Source organism: Prionailurus bengalensis, chromosome C1 (assembly GCF_016509475.1).
Source record: "Prionailurus bengalensis isolate Pbe53 chromosome C1, Fcat_Pben_1.1_paternal_pri, whole genome shotgun sequence".
Classification (NCBI taxonomy): domain Eukaryota; kingdom Metazoa; phylum Chordata; class Mammalia; order Carnivora; family Felidae; genus Prionailurus; species Prionailurus bengalensis.
The window spans coordinates 35,829,847-35,849,606 of NC_057345.1; the positions used below are offsets into that span (position 1 = coordinate 35,829,847).

Here is a 19,760-nt window from a genome sequence, read left to right on the forward strand (position 1 = left end):
CACACTCCCCACCTCCACCTACGCTGCCCTGGCCACTGTGGAAGGCAGATGTGGCAGAAGGCCTCCTGCAGCGCCATCGCCTCACCCCCTTAGACCTGCGTGCTCTCCAGAGCCCACCCCTGGCATCCTTATCCCCAGGAGAAAGACAACGGCGGCCAGGCACGGAGGACCCATCAGGCGAAAGTTCCACAGGGACTGCTAGGAAACAGGAGTCCTACGTTGGTCACGGCTCAGATGCCAACAGGGCTGCAGGAATTGGAGTCTGGCCTGGAGGGAGACCAACATCAATGACCACCTGTACCCCACCGCGCTGGCTTCCTAAGCGCTGAATCTGTGCCCAGGGCCAAGGTCAAGCACAGTGCTCTTGCAAGGCAACTGTGCCCTAACCAAGATCACCCTTTCTTTAAAACAGCCCCACTTGGCCTTCAGAAATCTACCATCTCCCTCAAGAGCAAATGGGAAGTGATGGGTCAGGGGTCTGTTTCTGCTCTGTCTGTCCACACATAGAGTCCTTGAGAGGAAACCCCTTTGGCTGGACCAAAGGCCTGGAGGCACTAGAGCTGCTCACCTGGGGCCCTGACCATGATAGTCTATTCTCTCTTGGGGCCCTGACCATGATAGTGGGGGCAAAAGATAGCCTATTCTGCCCCAGCTCTCATGGAGCACTATTCCCAGGGACCTTCCCCCAGAATCCACAGCAAAGCCAGGACCTTCATAGTGCTTCCCAGTGCTCAAGCCTAGGGAGAGAGGAGTAGTCCTAATGTGGCTGTTATTCTGAGACCTACTGCAGCCCCCTCTCCTTGTGACATGTGTCCCTACCAAGCCCACTTTGTTTGCCCTGCTCCCACATAACAGGCCCAGGCTCACAGGTTAAATCCTAGATCCCTTGCCAGGCTGCAGCATATTCTACCTTAATCACAACAACCCTATGAAGTAGGTACTATTATTATTCCCATTTTTACAGAGAAGAAAACTAAGGCTCAGAGAAGGTTAGCAACTTGCCCCAAGTCATACAACTACTAAATATTGGAGGTAGTTTTCAAGCCCAGGTCTGTCTGGCTTTTGGAACCCATGTTCTAAATTTACTAGTCCGCAGAATAACACCACGTGCCTTTTACCACCACTGATCAGCTTCTGGGTACTGCCTTCCTGGCTGCAAGACTGAACACCCTGCCAGACCTCTTTTTCTCAGCCCTGTCCCTCCATCACAGCCTTCTTCCTCTTGCCAATGATACTCAATGGTATTACATCAGGCTCCCTGACAATTTCCTTTGCAATGCTTTGAACCATAGTATCCATACCAAATGTCTCCCCAATTTTATGCTCTATTGCTCCTCTAAAGGTTTGGCTCATGTTCCTCACTGATTTGACTTTTTCTTTTCTTTTCTTTTCTCTCTTCATATTTTAGGTTCTACATCCAATGTGGGGCTTGAACTCACGACCCCAAGATCAAGAGCCACATGCTATACTGACTGAGCCAGCCAGGTGCCCCTCCTCACTGACCTTTTGCTTATCTTTACCCTTCTTGGCGTGCCCTTCCCAAACCCTCCAAGAGCCACTAGCTCAATTCAGGGTCTCACACAATTCTCACACAATTCTCACAAATCTCACACAATTCTGGGTCTTAAGGCCAGAAACACTCACAGAAAACTTCTCTGGCCCAGTACCCAGTCAGGAAGGTGCAAAGAGCAAGGAGGGCTTGAGTTCTAGTCCAAATAGGGTCAGGACCTGGAGAAAGGACGCCAGTGCAGCTGTTTCTTTCAGATCCTGAGCCACCAGATTTTTCTCCAAATCTTTCTTGCAACAGGGGATAAAAGATTGTTGAAAGAGAAGTGGGGCTGAAGAGATAGGTGCAGTTGAGAAATTATCAGAGAGAAAGAAGAGAGTTTTGTAGGAGCTATATAAATGACCTATCTTTGTACAACATGTTTCTCTGGACCAATTTGGGGAAGGTAAGAAAATCTGTAACTTAAAACATTTAATATATTTTTTTAATGTTTTAAAGGAACATCAAGACTTAAAGGCAAAGTTCTCTAGGACTCTTTTTTTTTTTTTAATGTGAGGCTTGAATTCATAACCCTGAGATCAGGACCTGGATGCTTAGCCGACTGAGCCACCCAGGTGCCCCCTCTAGAATTTTTAAGGTAAAACTGGTAGAAATGACACTGGTAAGAAATTCAGGGCTTCGGGAGGGGGTGGGGGGTGGTAGGGAGACGGGGAAGGATTCTGGCTTCTCCCCCAGCTAGGGCTTGTTCCCTTTGCTCTGGGTTTAAAGGATGAGAGAGCCCAGCGTCCAGCACCGAATGAAGGCAGCTATTGTGATCTCCGGGGGCGGAGAAGGGAGGCTCAGTGCCAAAGGGTGTGGCCCAGCCAGAGGCTCTGGGAAAGAGCAGCCTTGCGTCCCTACAGTACCCTCGGCGACTGCGTCTGGGCGGGAGGGGAAAAGTCTGCAGAGTCCCGGGCTCCGCCCCCTCCCTCCTGCTCCGCCCTAGCTCTGGCTACACGTGGTTTTCACCAAGCGCAGCGCAGACCGGGTGGTCGCAAGGCAGACCCGGATTGCAGAGGGCGTGGCACGGAGAACCGCAAGCCTCTAAGGGGGTCTGGTCTGTGACTTATCCCCGGAAAAGAGCGAGGAACGCGCTCTGCGGGAAAAACTGGACTCCACAGGCTTCCGACGACAAGCCTGGGACGGAGAGTCTGGGAGTTCTCAAGGACAGGTGAACGGCCCCAGGAGAAGGACAGGCAGGGTCACCATCTGGACCGCCATGGCCGCGTCCGCCCGTCGTCTGTGCCACATCGCTTTCCACGTGCCCGCGGGGCAGCCCCTTGCCCAAGATCTGCAGCTTCTCTTCGGGTTCCAGCCCCTGGCGGTGCGGGAAGCAGACGGCTGGCGGCAGTTGGCCCTGCGCAGCGGCGACGCGGTCTTTTTGGTGAACGAGGGCGCTGGGCCCCAGGAGCCCCTGTACGGCCTGGACCCACGTCATGCTGTGCCCAGCGCCACCAACCTGTGTTTCGACGTGGTGGATACGGGCGCTGCCGCCCGGGCGTTGGTTGCGCGGGGCTGCAGCGTGCCGATTCCCCCTGTTAGCGTGCGGGATTCTCAGGGCACAGCCACCTATGCGGTGGTCAGATCACCTGTGGGCAACCTCAGCCTGACTCTGCTGGAGCGCGCCGGCTTCGGAGGGCCTTTCCTGCCGGGCTTCAGGCCTGTGCCCTGTGCAACCCGCCCAGGCTGGGTCAGCCACGTGGACCACCTGACCCTGGCCTGCACCTGTGGCAGCTCCCCCACATTGATGCGCTGGTTCCACGACTGCCTAGACTTTCGCCACCTGCCACTGAGCCCAGATGAGGATCCGGAGCTGGGCTTCGAGGTGACAGCAGGATCTGGGCCAGGGGGACTGAAGCTCACCGCCCTGCAGACCACACCAGGCAGCGCTGCCCCCACCCTTGTACTGGCTGAGTCCCTGCCAGGGGCTGCCAGTGGACAGGACCAGGTGGAGCAGTTCCTGGCCCGGCACAGGGGACCAGGACTGCAGCACGTGGGGCTGTACACGCCGAACATAATAGAAGCCACTGAACGGGTAGCAGTGGCGGGGGGCCAGCTCCTGGCTCCTCCTGAGGCATACTACCAGCAGCCGGGCAAGGAAAGGCAAATCCTAGCTGCTGGGCATGAGCCTAGCCGGCTAGCCCGACAGGGGATCCTGCTAGATGGCGATGAAGGCAAGTTTCTGCTTCAAGTCTTCACCAAGTCTCTCTTTCCAGAGGACACCTTCTTCCTGGAGCTGATTCAGAGGCAGGGGGCGACAGGCTTTGGCCAGGGCAACATCCGGGCCCTGTGGCAGTCGGTGCAGGAGGAGCAAGCCTCCAGGAACCAAGAAACCTGAGAAGGGTTGGGGCTGGGTTCACCCTCCTGTCCTGGAGCACAGAGCCTGTTGCAACGGAGAAACACCCTTGGAGGCTTGGAGTGGAGAGGGCTTTGTCCCCAGGGCCATACCTGCCAGAACTTGAATCTCTCACTGGGGTGCCAAAGAGGTGGGATTTTATTTTCTCTTTTAAACTATGAAATGTTCTTACATAGTCTATAACTAATATATATGCAAGATATAAAGAATAAAGGAATTACATAATTAGGAAATAGAATATATCAATACTTTTGAACCTTCCTTGTGACCTCTGATCCCATTTCCCTTCACCCCACCCCTAATTTTATGATTATTAACTCCCTGATTTTCTATATTGTTTCACTACATATGAAACAATACAGATATAAACTTAGTATTTGAGGTAGGAATTTATGACAGAACAAATCCTCCCCTGTGTTTCCCTTCTCCCCAGGGAGCAGCCTCTGCAGGTGGGGTTGGGTCAGGGCTGAGCCCAACCACCTGCTCTAAGACAATACCACTACTCCAGTCAGAGCTGACCAAAGATCTGGACCAAGGGTGTTGGGTGTCAGCCACTGGAAGGGGCCCCCTAAAGCTGCCTTCTCCTTCTCTCTTGGAGGTTAGGGGAGGACAGATCACTCTGGACAGAATGCCCACTTCCACTGCCCAGGGCTGGCTGGGAGCTTGGCCAGAAGTCAGCACCAAGCAGGACTTTACCACTTTCTGGGATCCTCAGAGGGAAAGAATGAGAGGACTAGGAGGAGGGCAGGAAGTCTCCAAAATGACTACAAAAATAAGCACTTTATTAAACAACAGGATTCTCAAGAAGTAGGGGCTCCAGCGGTGTCACTGCGCCATACTGTTGAGGCTGGATACATCAGTGGGGTGGTGGGGACGAAAGAAACTATCCAGGACTTGCTGGCCTGGGCTGGGCTTTCTCTGCGTGGATGGAGCAGACACCTGGGATCTTTTGGAACCCTGTGCAGAAGCCAAAAGAAGGAGGTACTAAGGGGGCAACAGAGTCCTCTCCTTCCACTCCTCTCCCCATTGCAGTGATAGAGCTCAGATTCTAGCCTGAGTGTTGTAAAGCTTCCAACCTCTTCTATCAACTCTATATGGCAGCCCAAGATAGTCTTCCTAAGATACAAACCTCACTCCTCTCCACCAAAAATGCCTTAGTGGCCTGGTGATCATGGCCCTGACTGGCCTGCACAGACCCTGCTATGCTTACAGCTCCTTGAGCACTGCAGACTGCATTGTGGCACCTTTGCTCATGCTACTCTTGGGCTTGGAAAGAACATTCTTACTGCTGATTCCCCTCCCAGACCTGGAGAAAATGATTCATTTCTTGAACCCAGATTACCAGCTGCATCTTCTAAGCAGCCTTTCCTGATCCTTGCCTCCCAGATAGAACTGAAAGCTCTCCACCTTATAAACCACAAAACTTGGTACAAGCATTTCACATACCTGTGACCCTGTTGTTAACGTCATTTGTTCTTATTCCTTTTCCACCCTGGACCCTAGACTGTAAGGTTTCAAGATAAGAACTGTTCCTCTCCCTATGGTGAAGCCTGGTGTGGATAATGTTCATCCAAACATGTGTCATTTAACTCAACTGAAAACCTGTGGATTCGGGCCCAGGGAGAGATGCCTGGGTGAGGGCCAAGAGACTCACCTTGCAGGTCCCCGGCCGTTGGCCCTCGTACACACGGAACACCTAGCCAAGGACAGAGGGGGAGAGTGCAGGACTGGCATCTTTCCCCAGAAGAGCCAGACCCCTTTGTTCTCTCAACTTCATGCCCTAGTACATCTGTTTAAAATATGGTTTTTTCCTTTTACATAGTAATAGGTTCACATAGAACATATAGGAAGCACAAAAAGGTACAACGAAGACAACACAGGTAGTGCCTTTTTCATGGCGGTGGAGACAGCTGCGGCGTGAAACTCCTCCCGGGTCAGCCAGCGAGCTCCAGGTGGTGTGATGGTCACTGGGATCTGCCCTTCCAGGGCCAAACCATATACTTGATATGTCAACTTGATGTGAGAGAAGGTGTGGACCACCTGAAGGGAGGGTCAAGGGACTGAAACAGGCCTGTGGATATGTCCACAAAGCCATCACTCCTGCTCCTTCCACTGGTCACTCACCTGCCCAAGGTGCTGGAGGTGGGTGGCTGGGAGGGGCCCAGCCCAACTCTGCAGTTCCCGCAGCAGGGCCTCACGCTGACATTGCCCTGAGGGCTCTACAGTCACAGATGGGAACTCCCACAGTCCTGCCAGCAGACCTGAGAGGAAGGACAGCCAGGTGTGGTTGGGCCTTAGCTGCTGACTCCTCCATTTCTTCCGTGTTGCTCATGCCACTGCCCTCCACTCCGAGGATCCAGGTACCTGACTTAGGCCTCTGCACCAGCAGAATTCGAGCACCCCCAAGGGCCCTGGGCTGCTCCAGAACACAGGTGGCAGAGCACTCCTCCCTGGGGGGCCTCCGGCTGGCCTTTCTGGGAAAGTTGGCCACTCCCAGGGTCTGGTCCCAGGGCTCTGTGGGAGGCGCACACAGCTGGCACTGTCCAGCGCTGGGAGCTGGGAAGAGAGATCCCAAAGCCCCACTCAGGCTTAGGTGAACTTAGATGCCAACCCCAGAGAACCAGCCGTGGCCCAGTTCTGCAGAATCTTATTCAAGTTGTAGGATTAACTAGAATGATGCTTCCACAAGCAGCTCCATGACAGTGCAGTGAAGGGCTGGGGCTGGTACTTACCACACTCCTCCACATCAGGACTGCCTGGCAGGCTCTGTGAGGCTACGAGCTGTTCCCGCTCCACCTAAGAGGCATAAGGCAAGGTGTCATAGGGAAGGGGTCACCCTCTAGGACCCCTGCCTGCCCCTTCCCCAGATGGCTCACCCTCTGGTGTGCCCGGCACATGCTCTGCACAGGGCACTGGCTGCAGCGTGGGTGCTGTGGGGTGCATACTGTGGCCCCCAGCTCCATGGCTGCTTGGTTAAAGTCCCCTGGCCGGGCTGGGTCTACCAGCTGCTGGGCTAAGCTCCTACAAGGAAACATTGCTGTAAGCCAAAGACACTTTGGAGACACCCTTCCCAGTCTCCCCTATTACCCCAATATCCTACCAGAGCTGCTGGGAGACAAAGGTGCTTCCGGAATCAGCACCAATGGCTCGGACACGGCACAGCACCCGTACTACATTCCCATCTACCACACCAGTTGCCTGGCACAGAGGAATCCAGAAGTCAGCCTGGTCTAGGAGGAAGGTGGGTGGGCACACACAAAGTAGGGGTGGGCTATGGACTCACCTGACCAAAGGCAATGGAAGCAATAGCTCCAGCTGTGTACCGCCCCACGCCAGGCAGAAGCTTCTGCAGAGTCTCTGCTGTATGTGGCACATGGCCCCCTAGCTCTTCTACCACCTGATTGGGGTGGGAAGGCTCAAGGTTATGTGCTACCTGAGGCCCTGGGGCTCACCCTCCCTGTCTCCCCCTTACCTTCTGGGCTCCCTCCTGCAGCCGCCGGCCTCGAGAATAGTAGCCCAGGCCAGCCCAGAGCTGGTTCACCTCCTGTGGGTAGAGTCAGAGAGATCAGTGGTCAGTCCTCAGTTGTCCCCATTCCCCCTACCTTAGGGTGGCACTCACCTCCAGGGATGCACTGGCCAGGTCCTGCAGCGTTGGCCACTTCTAGAGCCCGAAGGTGATCAAAAGGAAGTAAGGTCAAGGGTGAGAGAGGTGAAGGAAGCCTTCTTTACCCCCACCCCAAAGGCTAGGCTTTCTCTGGGGTCTGGCTCAATGACCCTCCCCTTCTTTCCCTGAAGTCACCTGCATCCATCGGGTATAATAGTTGATCACCGTGGCAACCTGGGTCTGCTGCAGCATGACCTCTGAGACCCACACTGGGGGAGAGGGGTTGGCATGAGGGCACTGCTGAGCTGCCCTGCTCCCAGCCCACAGCCCCTACACCCCAGACCAGTGGGCATCCAGGCAAAGCAGCCCTGTTCTCAGGAGATGCACTCACCAGCATACGCCCGCCTGTCAGGGTCCACCTCACCCTCTGCCTGCCAATGCAATCCCAGACAAGGAGTTAGTGTGGAGGGGGCCTGGCACTAACCCCCCACCCCACTGTCCCTGCCCCCTAGCCTGCTTACCCGCCTTCTCCAGGGCAGGTCCCGTTTCTCTCGGTCATACCAGCTCAGAAGGTTCTCCCGAAAGACTGTGACCTCGGCTGTGTCTCTGAATAGATGGTATGGGGAGACAGAGGCCCGTAATACCACCTCCTTCTGCCGCCTGGCCAAGCCTGCTGGGGCCTCAGGAAACTTAGGCATAGTTCCTGCACGGACAGTGCACCAGGTACCCAGGGCACGGTAGTCTGGCTGCTCCACCTAAGTGCTTCCCCCAAACCCTTGCTTAAGCTTTGAACCTGGAGTCAAACCAAAATGCTGTGTATGTAACCTTAACCAAATTTCTAGCCTTAACTTTCCTAGGGTGGTAGTGCTGGCTCCTCTGTCTCTGGGTCACGATGAAAATCCAACAGTTTCAGCCAAGCATAATGTGTACCTGTTCGGGACTTTCCCATTTACAAAACACTTTCAGGCTCATAAACTCATCTGATCTCACAAAAGCCACAGGAGGAAGGAAATACACAAGCTACCACTCCATGTCACTGGTAAGAAAGCAGCCACTCAGAGAAATCATCCCAAAGTTACACAGCAAAGTCAGAATTAGATCGTAATTAGTCCCTTGAAGCCTTGATGCACAACCACGCTGTCTTCCCAGCCTGAATCGACCTTTCTTTCATGGCCAACAAAACCAACCCCTTCACCTTTGACTCAGACCAAGCTCCTCACCATCAGGGGTAGAAGGCTTGACCTGGCTGCTGCTAAGGACCTGCTTCTCCCTTCCCTCATGGCCAGACGCCTGCTTCTGGCGACAACTCCTCACAGCGGTTCGTGGCTTCTTCATGATGGCCTAGAAGAGAAAGGCCCAAAGTAGTCTGTCAGAATGAGGTTGAATCTTGGGGCCCTTCAGTGAGTATAGCCACTTTCTCTACAGCACTTATTATAGAGTGTCTAGCTTTTCTTACTCTCCAGATGCTCATGGGGTTGCTCTTGGCTGGCTGTGGCACTGAGGTATGACCAGTAGGGCTGTTTCTGCAAGTGACTTCAGAGGGACCAACATTAGCATAGTCCTGGAGACACACACAAAAGAAGAGGCTGGGCTGGGGGCTGTACAGGAGCACCTGTATGTGTGTCCCTGATGTTTACTGTGATTGCGTGTGTGGACAGGGCTTCTTTAGGTATGTCTGAGAGCATGGGGCAGGTAGGAAGTTTATCTGCTCAAAGATGTGGCACATTTACACCGAAACAGGCTTTAGCAGTCATGCAATCCAACCTCCATTCTGCAGAAAGGAGAAACCAAGGATCAGAGATGTTAAGATATTTTTTTAGGGTGCCTGGGTGGCTCAGTCAGTTGCACGTCTGACTTTGGCTCAGGTCATGATCTCACAGTTGATGAGTTTGAGCCCCACGTCAGACTCTGCTGACAGCCTGGAGCCTGCTTCAGATTCTGTGTCTCCCTCTCTCTCTGCCCTTTCCCCGCTCATGCTCCGTCTCTCTCTCTCTCTGTCTCTCTCTCTCAAAAATAAAAATAAGCATTAAAGATATTAAAAAAATATCTTTTTTTTTAATGTTTGTTTTTATTTTTGAGAGAGAGAGAGAGAGAGAGAGAGGCAGAGAGACAGGGAGACACAGAATCCAAAGCAGACTCCAGGCTCTGAGCTGTAAGCACAGAGCCCGATCCAGAGCTCAAACCTACAAATCACTAGATCATGACCTGAGCCGAAGTTGGATGCTTAACTAAACTAAGCCACCCAGCTGCCCCAGAGATGGTAAAAGATTTGCCTGAGAGCAGATGGCAAGTTGGGGTGGTGGTGGGAGGGGATGAGCTATTTTTTATTCCTAATCTTTTCCTGATCTAGTAAATCATAGCTGGCTGGCCACTAGTAATGAGAAATAGGTCTCAATTTCAATGAGAAATTGATCTTCACTACTCCCTTACTGTTCTTTTGGTGCCCTTTTCTCTATATAGCTAACAGTTAGTGAAGGTTTGCCATATGCCAGACCTTATGCTAAGTGTTTTACCAATTTCTCGCACAATCCCCAGATGACTCCATTAGGTACTTTCTAGTATTACCTCCATTTTACTGATGAGGAAACTGAGGCTTATAGAGATTAGGCAACTTGTCCACCCAAACCCTAAAGGTCTGCTTCCAGAGACTGCACTCTTGTGCTGTGCTATACTGCAGTCCCTGAAGCTTCAAACTCTCTCCTTAAAACTTAACTTCATCACCTCATTTTCATCAAAAGAGCTTGCTTGCTCTCTCAGAGAAAAAAAAAAAAAATGAATGTACAGATTTGCTACACTCTACACTTATCTGCATTCTCCTTTTCCTTCCTCCCATTAAAGAATGGTCTCTCCTAAACTGTCCAAGCTCAGGGCCCTGCTCCTCAATCCCTTTTACAACACCCACTCTCCCCTTCATAGCCAAACTTCCTTCACCAAACTCACTAGCTCCATAATTCATTCTACAATCCATTCTCCAAAGAGTAAAGCAATCTTATAAGACATGATCGTGTCACTTTCTTACTTAAAACTTTCAATGGCTTCCCACTAATTCACTGAATAAATATTTATGTAGTCCCTACTTTGTGCCGAGCAGTTTTAAGTACTTGGAATACTTCGGAAATAAAACACCAAAGGTTCCTGTTTTTATGGAACTTGTATTCTAATGGAGAGCAAAAAATAAATAATGCACATAAGTAAATTATATAGGCTGTCAGGTGGTAAATACTAGGATAAACAGAAAAAAAATATGTGAAGGGAAATAGGAATGGTGGTGGTGGAATGTTGCGATTTTAAAGCACATGGATGGGGACGCCTGGGTGGCACAGTCGGTTAAGCATCTGACTTCAGCCAGGTCACGATCTTGCGGTTCGTGAGTTCGAGCCCCGCGTCGGGCTCTGGGCTGATGGCTCAGAGCCTGGAGCCTGTTTCCAGTTCTGTGTCTCCCTCTCTCTCTGCCCCTCCCCCGTTCATGCTCTGTCCCAAAAATAAATAAACGTTGAAAAAAAAATTTTTTTAAGCACATGGATGGTCAAGGTGGGCCTTATTAAAGTGGTATTTGAGGGGCGCCTGGGTGGCGCAGTCGGTTAAGCGTCCGACTTCAACCAGGTCACGATCTCGCAGTCAGTGAGTTCGAGCCCCGCGTCAGGCTCTGGGCTGATGGCTCGGAGCCTGGAGCCTGTTTCCCATTCTGTGTCTCCCTCTCTCTCTGCCCCTCCCCCGTTCATGCTCTGTCTCTCTCTGTCCCAAAAATAAATAAACGTTGAAAAAAAAATTTAAAGTGGTATTTGACCAATGATTTATGGCAGTTAAAGGAGTTAGCCATGTTCTAGCCATGGGAAAGTCATACTAAAAAAGAGCTAGTGGAATAGCCCTAAGGAAGGTGCCTGTTTGCAGAATAATAAGGAAGCCAGTGTGGTTAGAATAGACTGAGGAAGGATAAGTAGTAGATGAGGTCAAAGAGGTAAAGAAGGTGGGGGGCATAAAATCACTAAGTACCTTGTAAGCCACTGGAGCACTTTGTCACACTCATTGCTCTGAAAAGCCAATCCTCTTAAAATAGTTCTGTAAGCTCCAAAGATCCCCACCTTCCTCATCCCCTCACTCACTTTGCTCCAGCCATTTGTTTGCCTAAATAGTTGCTTCAATCATCCAGGTGTCTGTCCACCTTGACACCTCACCCAATCCTTCCCCTCTGCTTGGACAGCTCTTACCCTGTGCTTCATCCAACAATTATTCATTCTTTCAGGTCTTGACTTAAATGTCCAAATCAGCCCCCAGTATTATCCTCTTGTGTAATTCTCCATTTTTCCTCTTACACTAATTGTAATTTTACATTTGTGTTTGTTTGATGACTGTCTGCTTCCCCCACTTGACTATAAAACTCCATGAGCAAGTACTGAGTCTCTTGTTGACTATTGAGTCCCCAGAGCTTAGCACAGTGCTAAGTAAGCTGTATACGATAAACAACAGGATGGGAGAAACCCAAACAATTCTGAATAATGATGAAAAAGACTCAGTAGAGAGAGAAAAGTTGAAGATGAGCTAGAAATAGTGATTAACTAACGAAAGGGTTGACTCCTTGTGGGTCCAGAGATGGGAACGGGAGCCTTTGAGAAAGAACAGGTCTCTCGCGGTATCAGGAGTCAAGTCCAATCACCCTCTAGGTCAAATATACCTCCTAAGCGCTTACAAGTTGTCTCTTCCTTGCCGTCCCTACTGCCGGAGCCTTAACTCAAGTCCTTATTATCACTTCCGTATATTATTTCAAAGGCTTCCTACCCAGTCGGCGGCTCTAATCCCTCTGGCAGCCTCGTCTCGCGTCCCCCTCTCCGTCTTTTCACTTCCTGGACATGAAGCTCCCATTCCTCCCTGGGAACTTGCCTATTCCCAAAATATCCTTTCCCCCACACTCCCGTCTCCGCATTACTCCTATGCGTGCTTTAGGCTGCACCGGGGTAGCACCACCTCCTCTGGGGAGCCCGGACCCTACCCCCAACCCTGGGCCGAGCGGACGAAGACAGCGTAAAGCTACCGCCCACGTCCCCGCAAGGTGCATGCGGGGAAGGAATTACCTACCTCCCGCGCAGTCTCCAAGGCCCGGCGTCCGACGCACGCCAGAGGGCGTGGCTCCAATCCACGCTGTGCCAGCCAAAGAAGTCCGAGCGCGCGCTGGGACACCACTTCCGCGCCAGACCCGTGGTGTGAACGGAAGTCAGACCCGTCTGCGACTCGGGGGGGTGGTGGGGGGCGAGGCCCCGCCCCTATCCCTACAGCAGAAGCCGCGCGGAGAAACGAAGCGGAAGCCCCGCGCACCCCCACACACCACTCAGGCGTGGGCCCCTCCGTGTCATGGCTGCCGACAGTGACGATGGCGCAGTCTCAGCCCCAGCGGCCTCTGATGGTGAGTGGCTTCCCAGGGCTTCCTCCTTAAAACTGTGCGCTCCGGGAAGGGGAAGGCCTCGGGCTTACGGCTCTAGAAACTGACTTCCAACGTTCAACTAGCTCACCTCTGAACCAGCCACGAGGAGACTACAAGTCCCGGTGTGCACCGCAGCTCGGCTGCAAAAGCCTTGCGTGTTGGGAGCTTAGACGGGGACCGTGGGGGCATGTCGGGAGATGTAGTCTAAGGCTCATGGTTAAGTGTAGCGGATTGGGAGTCGTGGTCCAAAGAAGTGGGACGTGTTGGGGGCTTGGGTGTGAGAAATTATTTATGAGGCTCTGGGACATAGTGGCTACCATCGCTTTTGGCTACTGGGGCACAGATCGGACTGGGCCACAGTCCGACCTTCCTCTTCTGTGGATTGTGATGCTGAAGGGAGAAGTTATTTTCCCAAAAGCTCACATAAACCACTGGAAGACGCAGGCTTTCTCTCCCCAAATTCAGGGTACTGCTCATTTCAAGGCCTGTGTGCAGAGCATGTATGGTACAATGCCATTTCTTGCCTTAATGGAAACTGCCCCCCAACATTCCGCCCCCAGCCATGGCCTGCCTTGGTATTGGTTTCCCTGGACCCCTGCCTGAGCATTAACATCCATTGCTCTCCTTACCCTCAGGTGGTGGCTGCAAAACCACAAAATCTGGGGAGGAGCTAGTAGTCCAGGTTCCTGTGGTGGATGTGCAGAGTGACAACTTCAAGGAGATGTGGCCATCCCTCCTGCTGGCCATAAAGACAGCTAGCTTCGTGGCTGTGGACACGGTGAGGGTTGGGGAATGGGGAGGACAGGTAGTTTTGAAAGGGCTGGTTGGTGCTGGGAACCTAACACAACTCTCCCTTTACCCACTCATAGGAACTGAGTGGGCTTGGGGACAGGAAGAGTTTGCTGAACCAGTAAGTATAAGCCCTGATCTTAGTGTCAGCCTTGGCAGGAGGGGAAGACCTCATCCCTGGAGTAGAATTCACAGTCCTGGGTGGTTTGAGGGCTACCTCCCAGCCACAGCCACCCCCTAAACCCAACCCCAAGGTGCATCAAGGAACGTTACAAGTCCGTGTGTCATGCTGCCAGGACCCGTTCTATTCTCTCCCTGGGCCTCGCCTGCTTCAAGCAGCAGCCAGATAAGGTATGGGCTGATCTCACATCTATCCCTGGTCTTTGGCTGGCAGGGAGGAGGGTTGAGATCCTGGAGAACATCAAGTGTGAGGTGTTTTTATCCCAAATCCTGATATAGCAGATCCTTTCTCTCCCAGGGTGAACACTCATACCTGGCTCAGGTGTTCAATCTGACCCTGCTATGCATGGAAGAGTATGTGATAGAACCAAAGTCTGTGCAATTCTTGGTACAGCATGGCTTCAACTTCAACCGGCAGTATGCTCAGGGTATCCCTTACCACAAGGGTAATGACAAGGTAGGTCTCCAGCCTTGAGACTGCCCCTTCTGTGGCTTCATTTCTTCCTAACCTAGGCTGGGTACGTAGGGAGGATCTGCTCAGTATGGGAAATCACTAGAGACAGGACTGGGGAAACAAGCCTGATACATAGAATAGCATTGGGTAAGGCAGGGAGGTAGAGCTTTCCAGGTAGGGGAGCCAGGGAGAAGTGTCCTGCAAAAGAGGCTCCCTAGGGGACTGTTTTTCCTGATGACCTCTTTCTTTCTACCCAGGGTGATGAGAGTCAGAGCCAGTCAGTGAGGACACTCTTCCTGGAGCTAATCCGGGCCCGCCGGCCCCTGGTACTACACAATGGTCTCATAGACTTGGTGTTCTTGTACCAGAACTTCTATGCACACCTTCCCGAGAGCTTGGGAACCTTCACTGCGGACCTGTGTGAAATGTTCCCAGCCGGCATTTATGACACCAAGTATGCTGCTGAGTTTCATGCCCGCTTCGTGGCCTCCTACCTAGAATACGTTTTCCGGAAATGGTGAGGAACTGGTTGAGGTTTAGGGATGGGGCCTGGTATAAGCCTGACTGTTTCATTTACATAAGGTATTTATTGAGTGCCTACCATGTGCCAGGCACTATTTTAGGTGCTGAGGATTCAGCAGTGAGCAAAACAGACAAAAAACCCTGTTCCTATGGAATTTATACACTAGTGGACCAATACCCTCTTGCGCTGTTGCAGTGAGCGGGAAAATGGGAAGCAGAGGGCAGCCGGCAGCCCACACCTTACCCTGGAGTTCTGCAGCTATCCTATTAGCATGAGGGCCCATATTGACTACCGCTGCTGCATGCCCCCTACAACCCACCGTCCTCATTCCACCAGCATCTGTGACAATTTTTCGGTAAGAGCACCCACCCATTTTCGGGGGGGGGGGGGGGTCGGAGTTCTGATGCCTGGAATCCCTGTCTAAGCCTCTTTCCTACCTCTAGGCCTATGGCTGGTGCCCCTTGGGACCACAGTGTCCTCGGTCCCATGATATTGACCTTATCATTGACACTGATGAGGCTGTGGTGGAGGACAAGCGGCGACGGCGGCGACGTAGGGAAAAACGGCGGAGGGCTTTGTTGGGCCTGCCTGGGAAACAGACCTCTGAGGAAAATGAGGATGGCCCTCCCATGAAGCAGGTCTGTGGGGATGGCCTCAAGGCTGAGGAAATTGAGCAGGAAGTGGCTGAAGATGAGACTAGGAGCCAGCCTGGCTTGGAGAAAGGTCGCAAAAATGACTTGGAGATGGGGCTCAAAGCAACAAGGCTGGAAACAGCTGATGTGGCTACCTCAGAAGTGCCAGGAGGTCAAGCCAATCCTCACCCAGTGGCTGGGGATGGGTTGCATCGAGCTGGTTTTGATGCCTTTATGACAGGTTTTGTAATGGCCTATGTGGGAGTGAGCCAAGGACCCCAGATCTGTAGCTCTGGACCCTGGCTACCTGAATGCCACAACAAGGTATATCTGAGTGGCAAGGCTGTACCCCTCACAGTGGCTAAGAGCCAGTTCTCCCGTTCCTCCAAAGCCCACAACCAGAAGATGAAGCTGGCTTGGGGCAGCAGCTGACACAACTTCTGCCTAGCACTCAGGGCCCAGGACGAGAACTGAGAGTGGAATACAAGTGTCTGGGTCCCTCTAGCTTGTGAATGACAGAGTTGGGGGGGGTCAGGGGGTGGGGTCCTGGCAGAGATACTACTGCATCTGTCTTGGACCTTCTCCTTTACCCCAGAGGATGAGGAACAAGGGTACACGTAAGAAGGCTGACTAGCACCTGTAACACCAACTTTATTTATTTTTAAATCTGAAAGTGTCTTGGGAAAAAGTATTACCAAAAAATCAACAGAAACAAGTTATGAAAATATTTGACCAGCTTCATCTTTGGTTATTTCTTATTGCGGCTCTGTAAGGACAGACTGCTCCCATAGCTCCAGCCATAGCAGGAAGGGAAGAAAATCAGTCCGTATATAAACCATTTAACCAGTTGGGTGTGTCACATGTTGACAAATACATAGAGCAGGCCCTGGGGCCTACAAAACCAGCCCCACTCCCAACCACAAGGTTGAAAGTTTTATGGGGCAGAACATTAAGACTCCTTCATAAATATGAAAATAGATTAATCAACTGGAAAAGACCTTTGAATAGGTTAGCTAAGAGCCATGACCACTACACGGCCTCACCCTCCCCTTGCATAGAAATGTAGTGATGTGGTCTGACTGTGCAGTAAGTGCAAACAGCAATTATTCAAGTGTCTTAGACATACTGGCAAGAAGCTCCCAGTCTTCAGGTCTGAGAAATAGCCATGCCCTTTATGGCATCCTGGTCAGCGCCAGGTTCCATCCAGTAGCTTATATGCCCCAGGAAAGGGCAAAAGACAGACCTGGAGTAGGAAAGGAACCTGGGGTAATAGCTGCCTGCCAGCGCAAACTAGAACTAGGAGTCCTCTGGTCCTGTCTGGGGAAGTGCATTGGGAGTCGGGTGGGAGCCAGAGCTCCTTGCTGGATTTCAGAAGCTTGGTATCATCTGTTGGCCCTAAGTAGGAAAGCCTTTCACTGCTGTCTCCCCTCTCATGCACAGCCATTAGGCACTTGGAATCCCCATATTGAGCCTGGCTTGGCCTAGCCAGCCTGCTCTGTAGGCCACAGGGAAGAGTCAAGGCTGTACATAGGGGGCCCAGTGGCTTCAACTGAAGGCCCACCCCCAAGGTGAGCTGGGACTAGCCCCCCTCACCCATCCTGTTCTCCCTGGGTTTTCAGGCCTACGCCTGAGACAGAAAACGGGACTGGAGCCAAGCTTCTTGGCCTTTCTTCTTCTACCTCCATCTCCTCAGAGGCACCTGCAAGGCATGGACTAGCTCCCTGGGGCCTGGGCCCAAAACCGTTTTCTTCTTGGGGACTGGAGCAGTCCATGGCTTCATGGGCCAGAACAGGTGGTAGGGCAGATGCTCGGAATGGCGGGATCTCTCTTACTCTGTACTTGAGACTACTGAGGCGTGGTGGGGGCCCATCAGATAGTGAATCTTCTCGGCCCACAAACGGACAGGCCTCTTGATGCAAGAACTCTGGTGAACCAGGCAAAGAACGCCACCGGCGAGCAGGTGGGGCCAGGGGCTCCTGCCAATCAGCCAGAGGCAGAGTTCCAGGCCCTGGTGCATCTAGGTCAAATACCAGGGAGATGACAGACTTGCTGGGCAGGTCAAAGAACTTGATCTTGCCACCCTTGAGGTCCTGGCGAGCACTGAAAGGGTTGATTTTGGGGGTGCGGACAGTACCACCTCGTTGTGGCTGGTAGTAGGGGTCCAAGACGTTTACTGTACGTGGGGGCTTACGGGAAAAGATGTCTGACTGGCTTCGAGACAGCCAGATAGTACGTCTTGGGCGTGGGGACTTGGGAGGGATCTTGTCATCCAGTGAGCTCAGTCGCTTTACACCAGGTCCCTTCTCCAAGAGTCCTGAAAAACAGTCAAGTCAGGGTTACTCACACTAGTCATGACAAACAGAAGCAGCACCTTGTGCCACAAAGTGTTTCACCAATGAGAAACAAGAGAGGCAATATGCCAAGTCATAACTCTGAAGAGTCCCATACTTTTTCCATCATCCCCTGCCCCTCTGCCTTTCTTCTGGACATGAGATCCTGCAATGAGCCCTAGAGAGGAAGGCCCCACATCCTAATTTCTTCCCTTGGGATCAGGTGAAACACTATGGTCTAATCTCTTACCCTTGGCTGTGGGCTGCAGCTTCCTGTCCGTCTCCAGCTCTTCTTCCTGTAGATGGCTCAGAATTTCCTCCAAGGTCTTCCCAATCTCCGCAAAGGATGGGCGTAGTTTGGGGTCCATCTGTGGTCATCCACACCAGCCATTAGCCCTCCACTCCTATTTTCCACCCCAAGGATGGCGTTTGAGTCTGTTTCTGGCATCTTTTAAGATTCAGGTGTGCAGCTAAGCTCTTTTCTGAAGGCCCCAGGCCATGAGGATGATTCCCAGAGCTAAGGTCAGGGGAGATGCTGTTGTCTAATACCCTCCCCTATCAGCACCCTTTCTGTATGGGTCTTATCCCCTTGTTGGGCACAGAACCCTCCGAAAGAGTAGGCTTAACATTAGTTTGTTCTGTTCTTGAGTTCTGCTGCTAACATGTTTCTGGGAGCTACCTGAGGAAAGCCCGGCTACCCCTTGGTCATAACAGGTAGGTCCAGCCCCAGAACTGTATAAAGTGAGGGTTAACAAAAGTTCTTCCCATAAGAAGTTCTTAAGACCAGCTGGACCCAAAGTCCAATTGAAACCTGACCAGAGCTCTATCAGTATCGAAAGCAAGAGGTGGTAAGTCTACCCTGCAGGCTGAAGACTACAATACAAAGCAGTTTGCAGTTTTCCTTTTCTTGGTCCAGGGCTCTGGACTATCTGTTAGGCCTGGAGGAGGGGATGTGGGCACTGCCACTCATCAGTGAAAATGAGGCTCCTCATGAACCTTAATGAGCAACTTGTCCCTACAGTCCTAACCAGGTGAAAGGGGTTCAGCCAGCCCCTGACCAAAGCTGGGGGAAGGGGAGGGAGACACTCACATTACAGCAGTTGAAGGTGAGCTGCAGAAATTCTGGGGGACAGTCTCCCACCATATGCTGGAAAGCGTCATAGTCTAATCCGAAGTTCTGTGGATGGGTATGGTGGGGAGGGGACATTGGTAGACTGGTCATTAATCCCTCCACCCATCCTGGCCTGCTTAGGAGAGGCTGAGAACTGCCCCAAAGAAGTAACCACACAGTTCCAGCAACTCCACCCCAGTAACAACAGTTCCATAGCCTCAAAACCAGCCCCATCCCAGTGGCACTGTTCCCTATGCCTGCAGCTCACCTCTGTGCGAGGAAGGTAGTCCGGATCAGCTTGGATGCGGGCGATGATCTCACAGAGGATGATACCATAAGAGAACACATCCGCCTGGTGGGTAGTAAGACCTCAGTTTCCTTCTCAGTGGGGTGAGAGGTGGGGTCTGTGTCCCTCAGGTCTGCCAGCCCAGGCCTAAGCCCTGTATTTCATTCAGTTCATTTACTGGGTAGCTGCCAAGTACCAACCCTGCTCTGAGCAGGATGTAGATACTTACCGTGAACATACAGGGTGATTGATCCTGGACACTTACCTGATAAGAGTGGATTCTAAGGAGAACCAGGCCCTGGGCTCCCCAGACTCACCTTTTCATTGTAGGGCTCATCTCGGAGAACCTCAGGTGCCATCCAGAAGGGTGAGCCCACCACAGCCAGCTTCTCATTCCCCATGCTGTGGGGTGGGGGTGAGGGGAGAGATTATATGGAGAATGAGCTCACCACTGGCTGGTGCAATGGGATATCTGACCATTGGGAATTCTTCTCCCTGAAGAATGGACACAGACTAAGACTGACCAAATTTAG

At 52.2% G+C, this 19,760-nt stretch overlaps 4 protein-coding genes across 11 annotated transcripts in view; 2 read left to right on the plus strand and 2 right to left on the minus strand.

Moving 5' to 3' along the window:
• Positions 1 to 2,256: 2,256 nt before the first annotated feature.
• Positions 2,257 to 4,142, plus strand: HPDL (4-hydroxyphenylpyruvate dioxygenase like). The gene has a single exon (XM_043574800.1). The coding sequence runs from the start codon at positions 2,766 to 2,768 to the stop codon at positions 3,882 to 3,884; it is 1,119 nt and encodes a 372-aa protein (XP_043430735.1). The 5' UTR covers positions 2,257 to 2,765; the 3' UTR covers positions 3,885 to 4,142.
• Positions 4,143 to 4,663: 521 nt separating this feature from the next.
• MUTYH (mutY DNA glycosylase) lies at positions 4,664 to 12,686 on the minus strand. Of its 6 annotated transcripts, none has more exons than XM_043574792.1 (17): positions 9,144 to 9,391; positions 8,963 to 9,039; positions 8,727 to 8,847; positions 8,028 to 8,209; positions 7,898 to 7,937; positions 7,702 to 7,775; positions 7,522 to 7,563; positions 7,375 to 7,446; positions 7,186 to 7,299; positions 7,003 to 7,100; positions 6,779 to 6,923; positions 6,635 to 6,698; positions 6,267 to 6,458; positions 6,027 to 6,163; positions 5,790 to 5,942; positions 5,557 to 5,598; positions 4,664 to 4,859 (listed from the first exon to the last, which is right to left on the minus strand). In XM_043574792.1, the coding sequence occupies exons 2-17, from the start codon at positions 8,975 to 8,977 to the stop codon at positions 4,728 to 4,730; spliced, it is 1,623 nt and encodes a 540-aa protein (XP_043430727.1). In that variant the 5' UTR covers positions 8,978 to 9,039; positions 9,144 to 9,391; the 3' UTR covers positions 4,664 to 4,727. The 6 variants fall into 6 exon arrangements, with proteins under 6 accessions (XP_043430727.1, XP_043430724.1, XP_043430726.1 ...); XM_043574789.1 differs by having other exon boundaries at positions 8,963 to 9,067; XM_043574791.1 differs by having other exon boundaries at positions 8,028 to 8,176; positions 8,963 to 9,067; positions 9,144 to 9,390.
• Positions 12,687 to 12,802: 116 nt separating this feature from the next.
• TOE1 (target of EGR1, exonuclease) lies at positions 12,803 to 16,227 on the plus strand. Of its 2 annotated transcripts, XM_043574798.1 has the most exons (8): positions 12,803 to 12,904; positions 13,558 to 13,700; positions 13,792 to 13,832; positions 13,966 to 14,062; positions 14,190 to 14,348; positions 14,603 to 14,862; positions 15,064 to 15,223; positions 15,312 to 16,227. In XM_043574798.1, the coding sequence occupies exons 1-8, from the start codon at positions 12,853 to 12,855 to the stop codon at positions 15,930 to 15,932; spliced, it is 1,533 nt and encodes a 510-aa protein (XP_043430733.1). In that variant the 5' UTR covers positions 12,803 to 12,852; the 3' UTR covers positions 15,933 to 16,227. The 2 variants fall into 2 exon arrangements, with proteins under 2 accessions (XP_043430733.1, XP_043430734.1); XM_043574799.1 differs by lacking the exon at positions 14,190 to 14,348.
• Positions 16,132 to 19,760, minus strand: part of TESK2 (testis associated actin remodelling kinase 2) — a 134,897-nt gene continuing 131,268 nt past the window's right edge. For both annotated transcript variants that reach the window (XM_043574796.1, XM_043574797.1), the window contains 5 exons: positions 19,545 to 19,629; positions 19,210 to 19,293; positions 18,921 to 19,007; positions 18,081 to 18,198; positions 16,132 to 17,814 (listed from right to left, as the gene is read on the minus strand). In XM_043574796.1, the coding sequence (XP_043430731.1) occupies positions 17,090 to 17,814; positions 18,081 to 18,198; positions 18,921 to 19,007; positions 19,210 to 19,293; positions 19,545 to 19,629 (1,099 nt within the window). In that variant the 3' untranslated portion in view covers positions 16,132 to 17,089. The remainder of the gene's footprint in view (positions 17,815 to 18,080; positions 18,199 to 18,920; positions 19,008 to 19,209; positions 19,294 to 19,544; positions 19,630 to 19,760) is intronic.

What these genes read in the sequence shown, in the direction of transcription:
- HPDL (XM_043574800.1), top strand. Translation starts at nt 2,766, where the DNA reads ATGGCCGCGTCCGCCCGTCGTCTGTGCCACATCGCTTTCCACGTGCCC.
- MUTYH (XM_043574789.1), bottom strand. Translation starts at nt 9,191, where the DNA reads ATGCTCTCAGACATACCTAAAGAAGCCCTGTCCACACACGCAATCACA. An exon ending in TGTCCACACACGCAATCACA is followed by an intron (nt 9,068 to 9,143) that starts GTAAACATCAGG and finishes GTGTGTCTCCAG; the next exon opens with GACTATGCTAATGTTGGTCC. An exon ending in AACGGCCGGGGACCTGCAAG is followed by an intron (nt 4,860 to 5,556) that starts GTGAGTCTCTTG and finishes GCTTCTGCACAG; the next exon opens with GGTTCCAAAAGATCCCAGGT.
- TOE1 (XM_043574798.1), top strand. Translation starts at nt 12,853, where the DNA reads ATGGCTGCCGACAGTGACGATGGCGCAGTCTCAGCCCCAGCGGCCTCT. An exon ending in AGGAAGAGTTTGCTGAACCA is followed by an intron (nt 13,833 to 13,965) that starts GTAAGTATAAGC and finishes CCCAACCCCAAG; the next exon opens with GTGCATCAAGGAACGTTACA. An exon ending in ACCACAAGGGTAATGACAAG is followed by an intron (nt 14,349 to 14,602) that starts GTAGGTCTCCAG and finishes CTTTCTACCCAG; the next exon opens with GGTGATGAGAGTCAGAGCCA.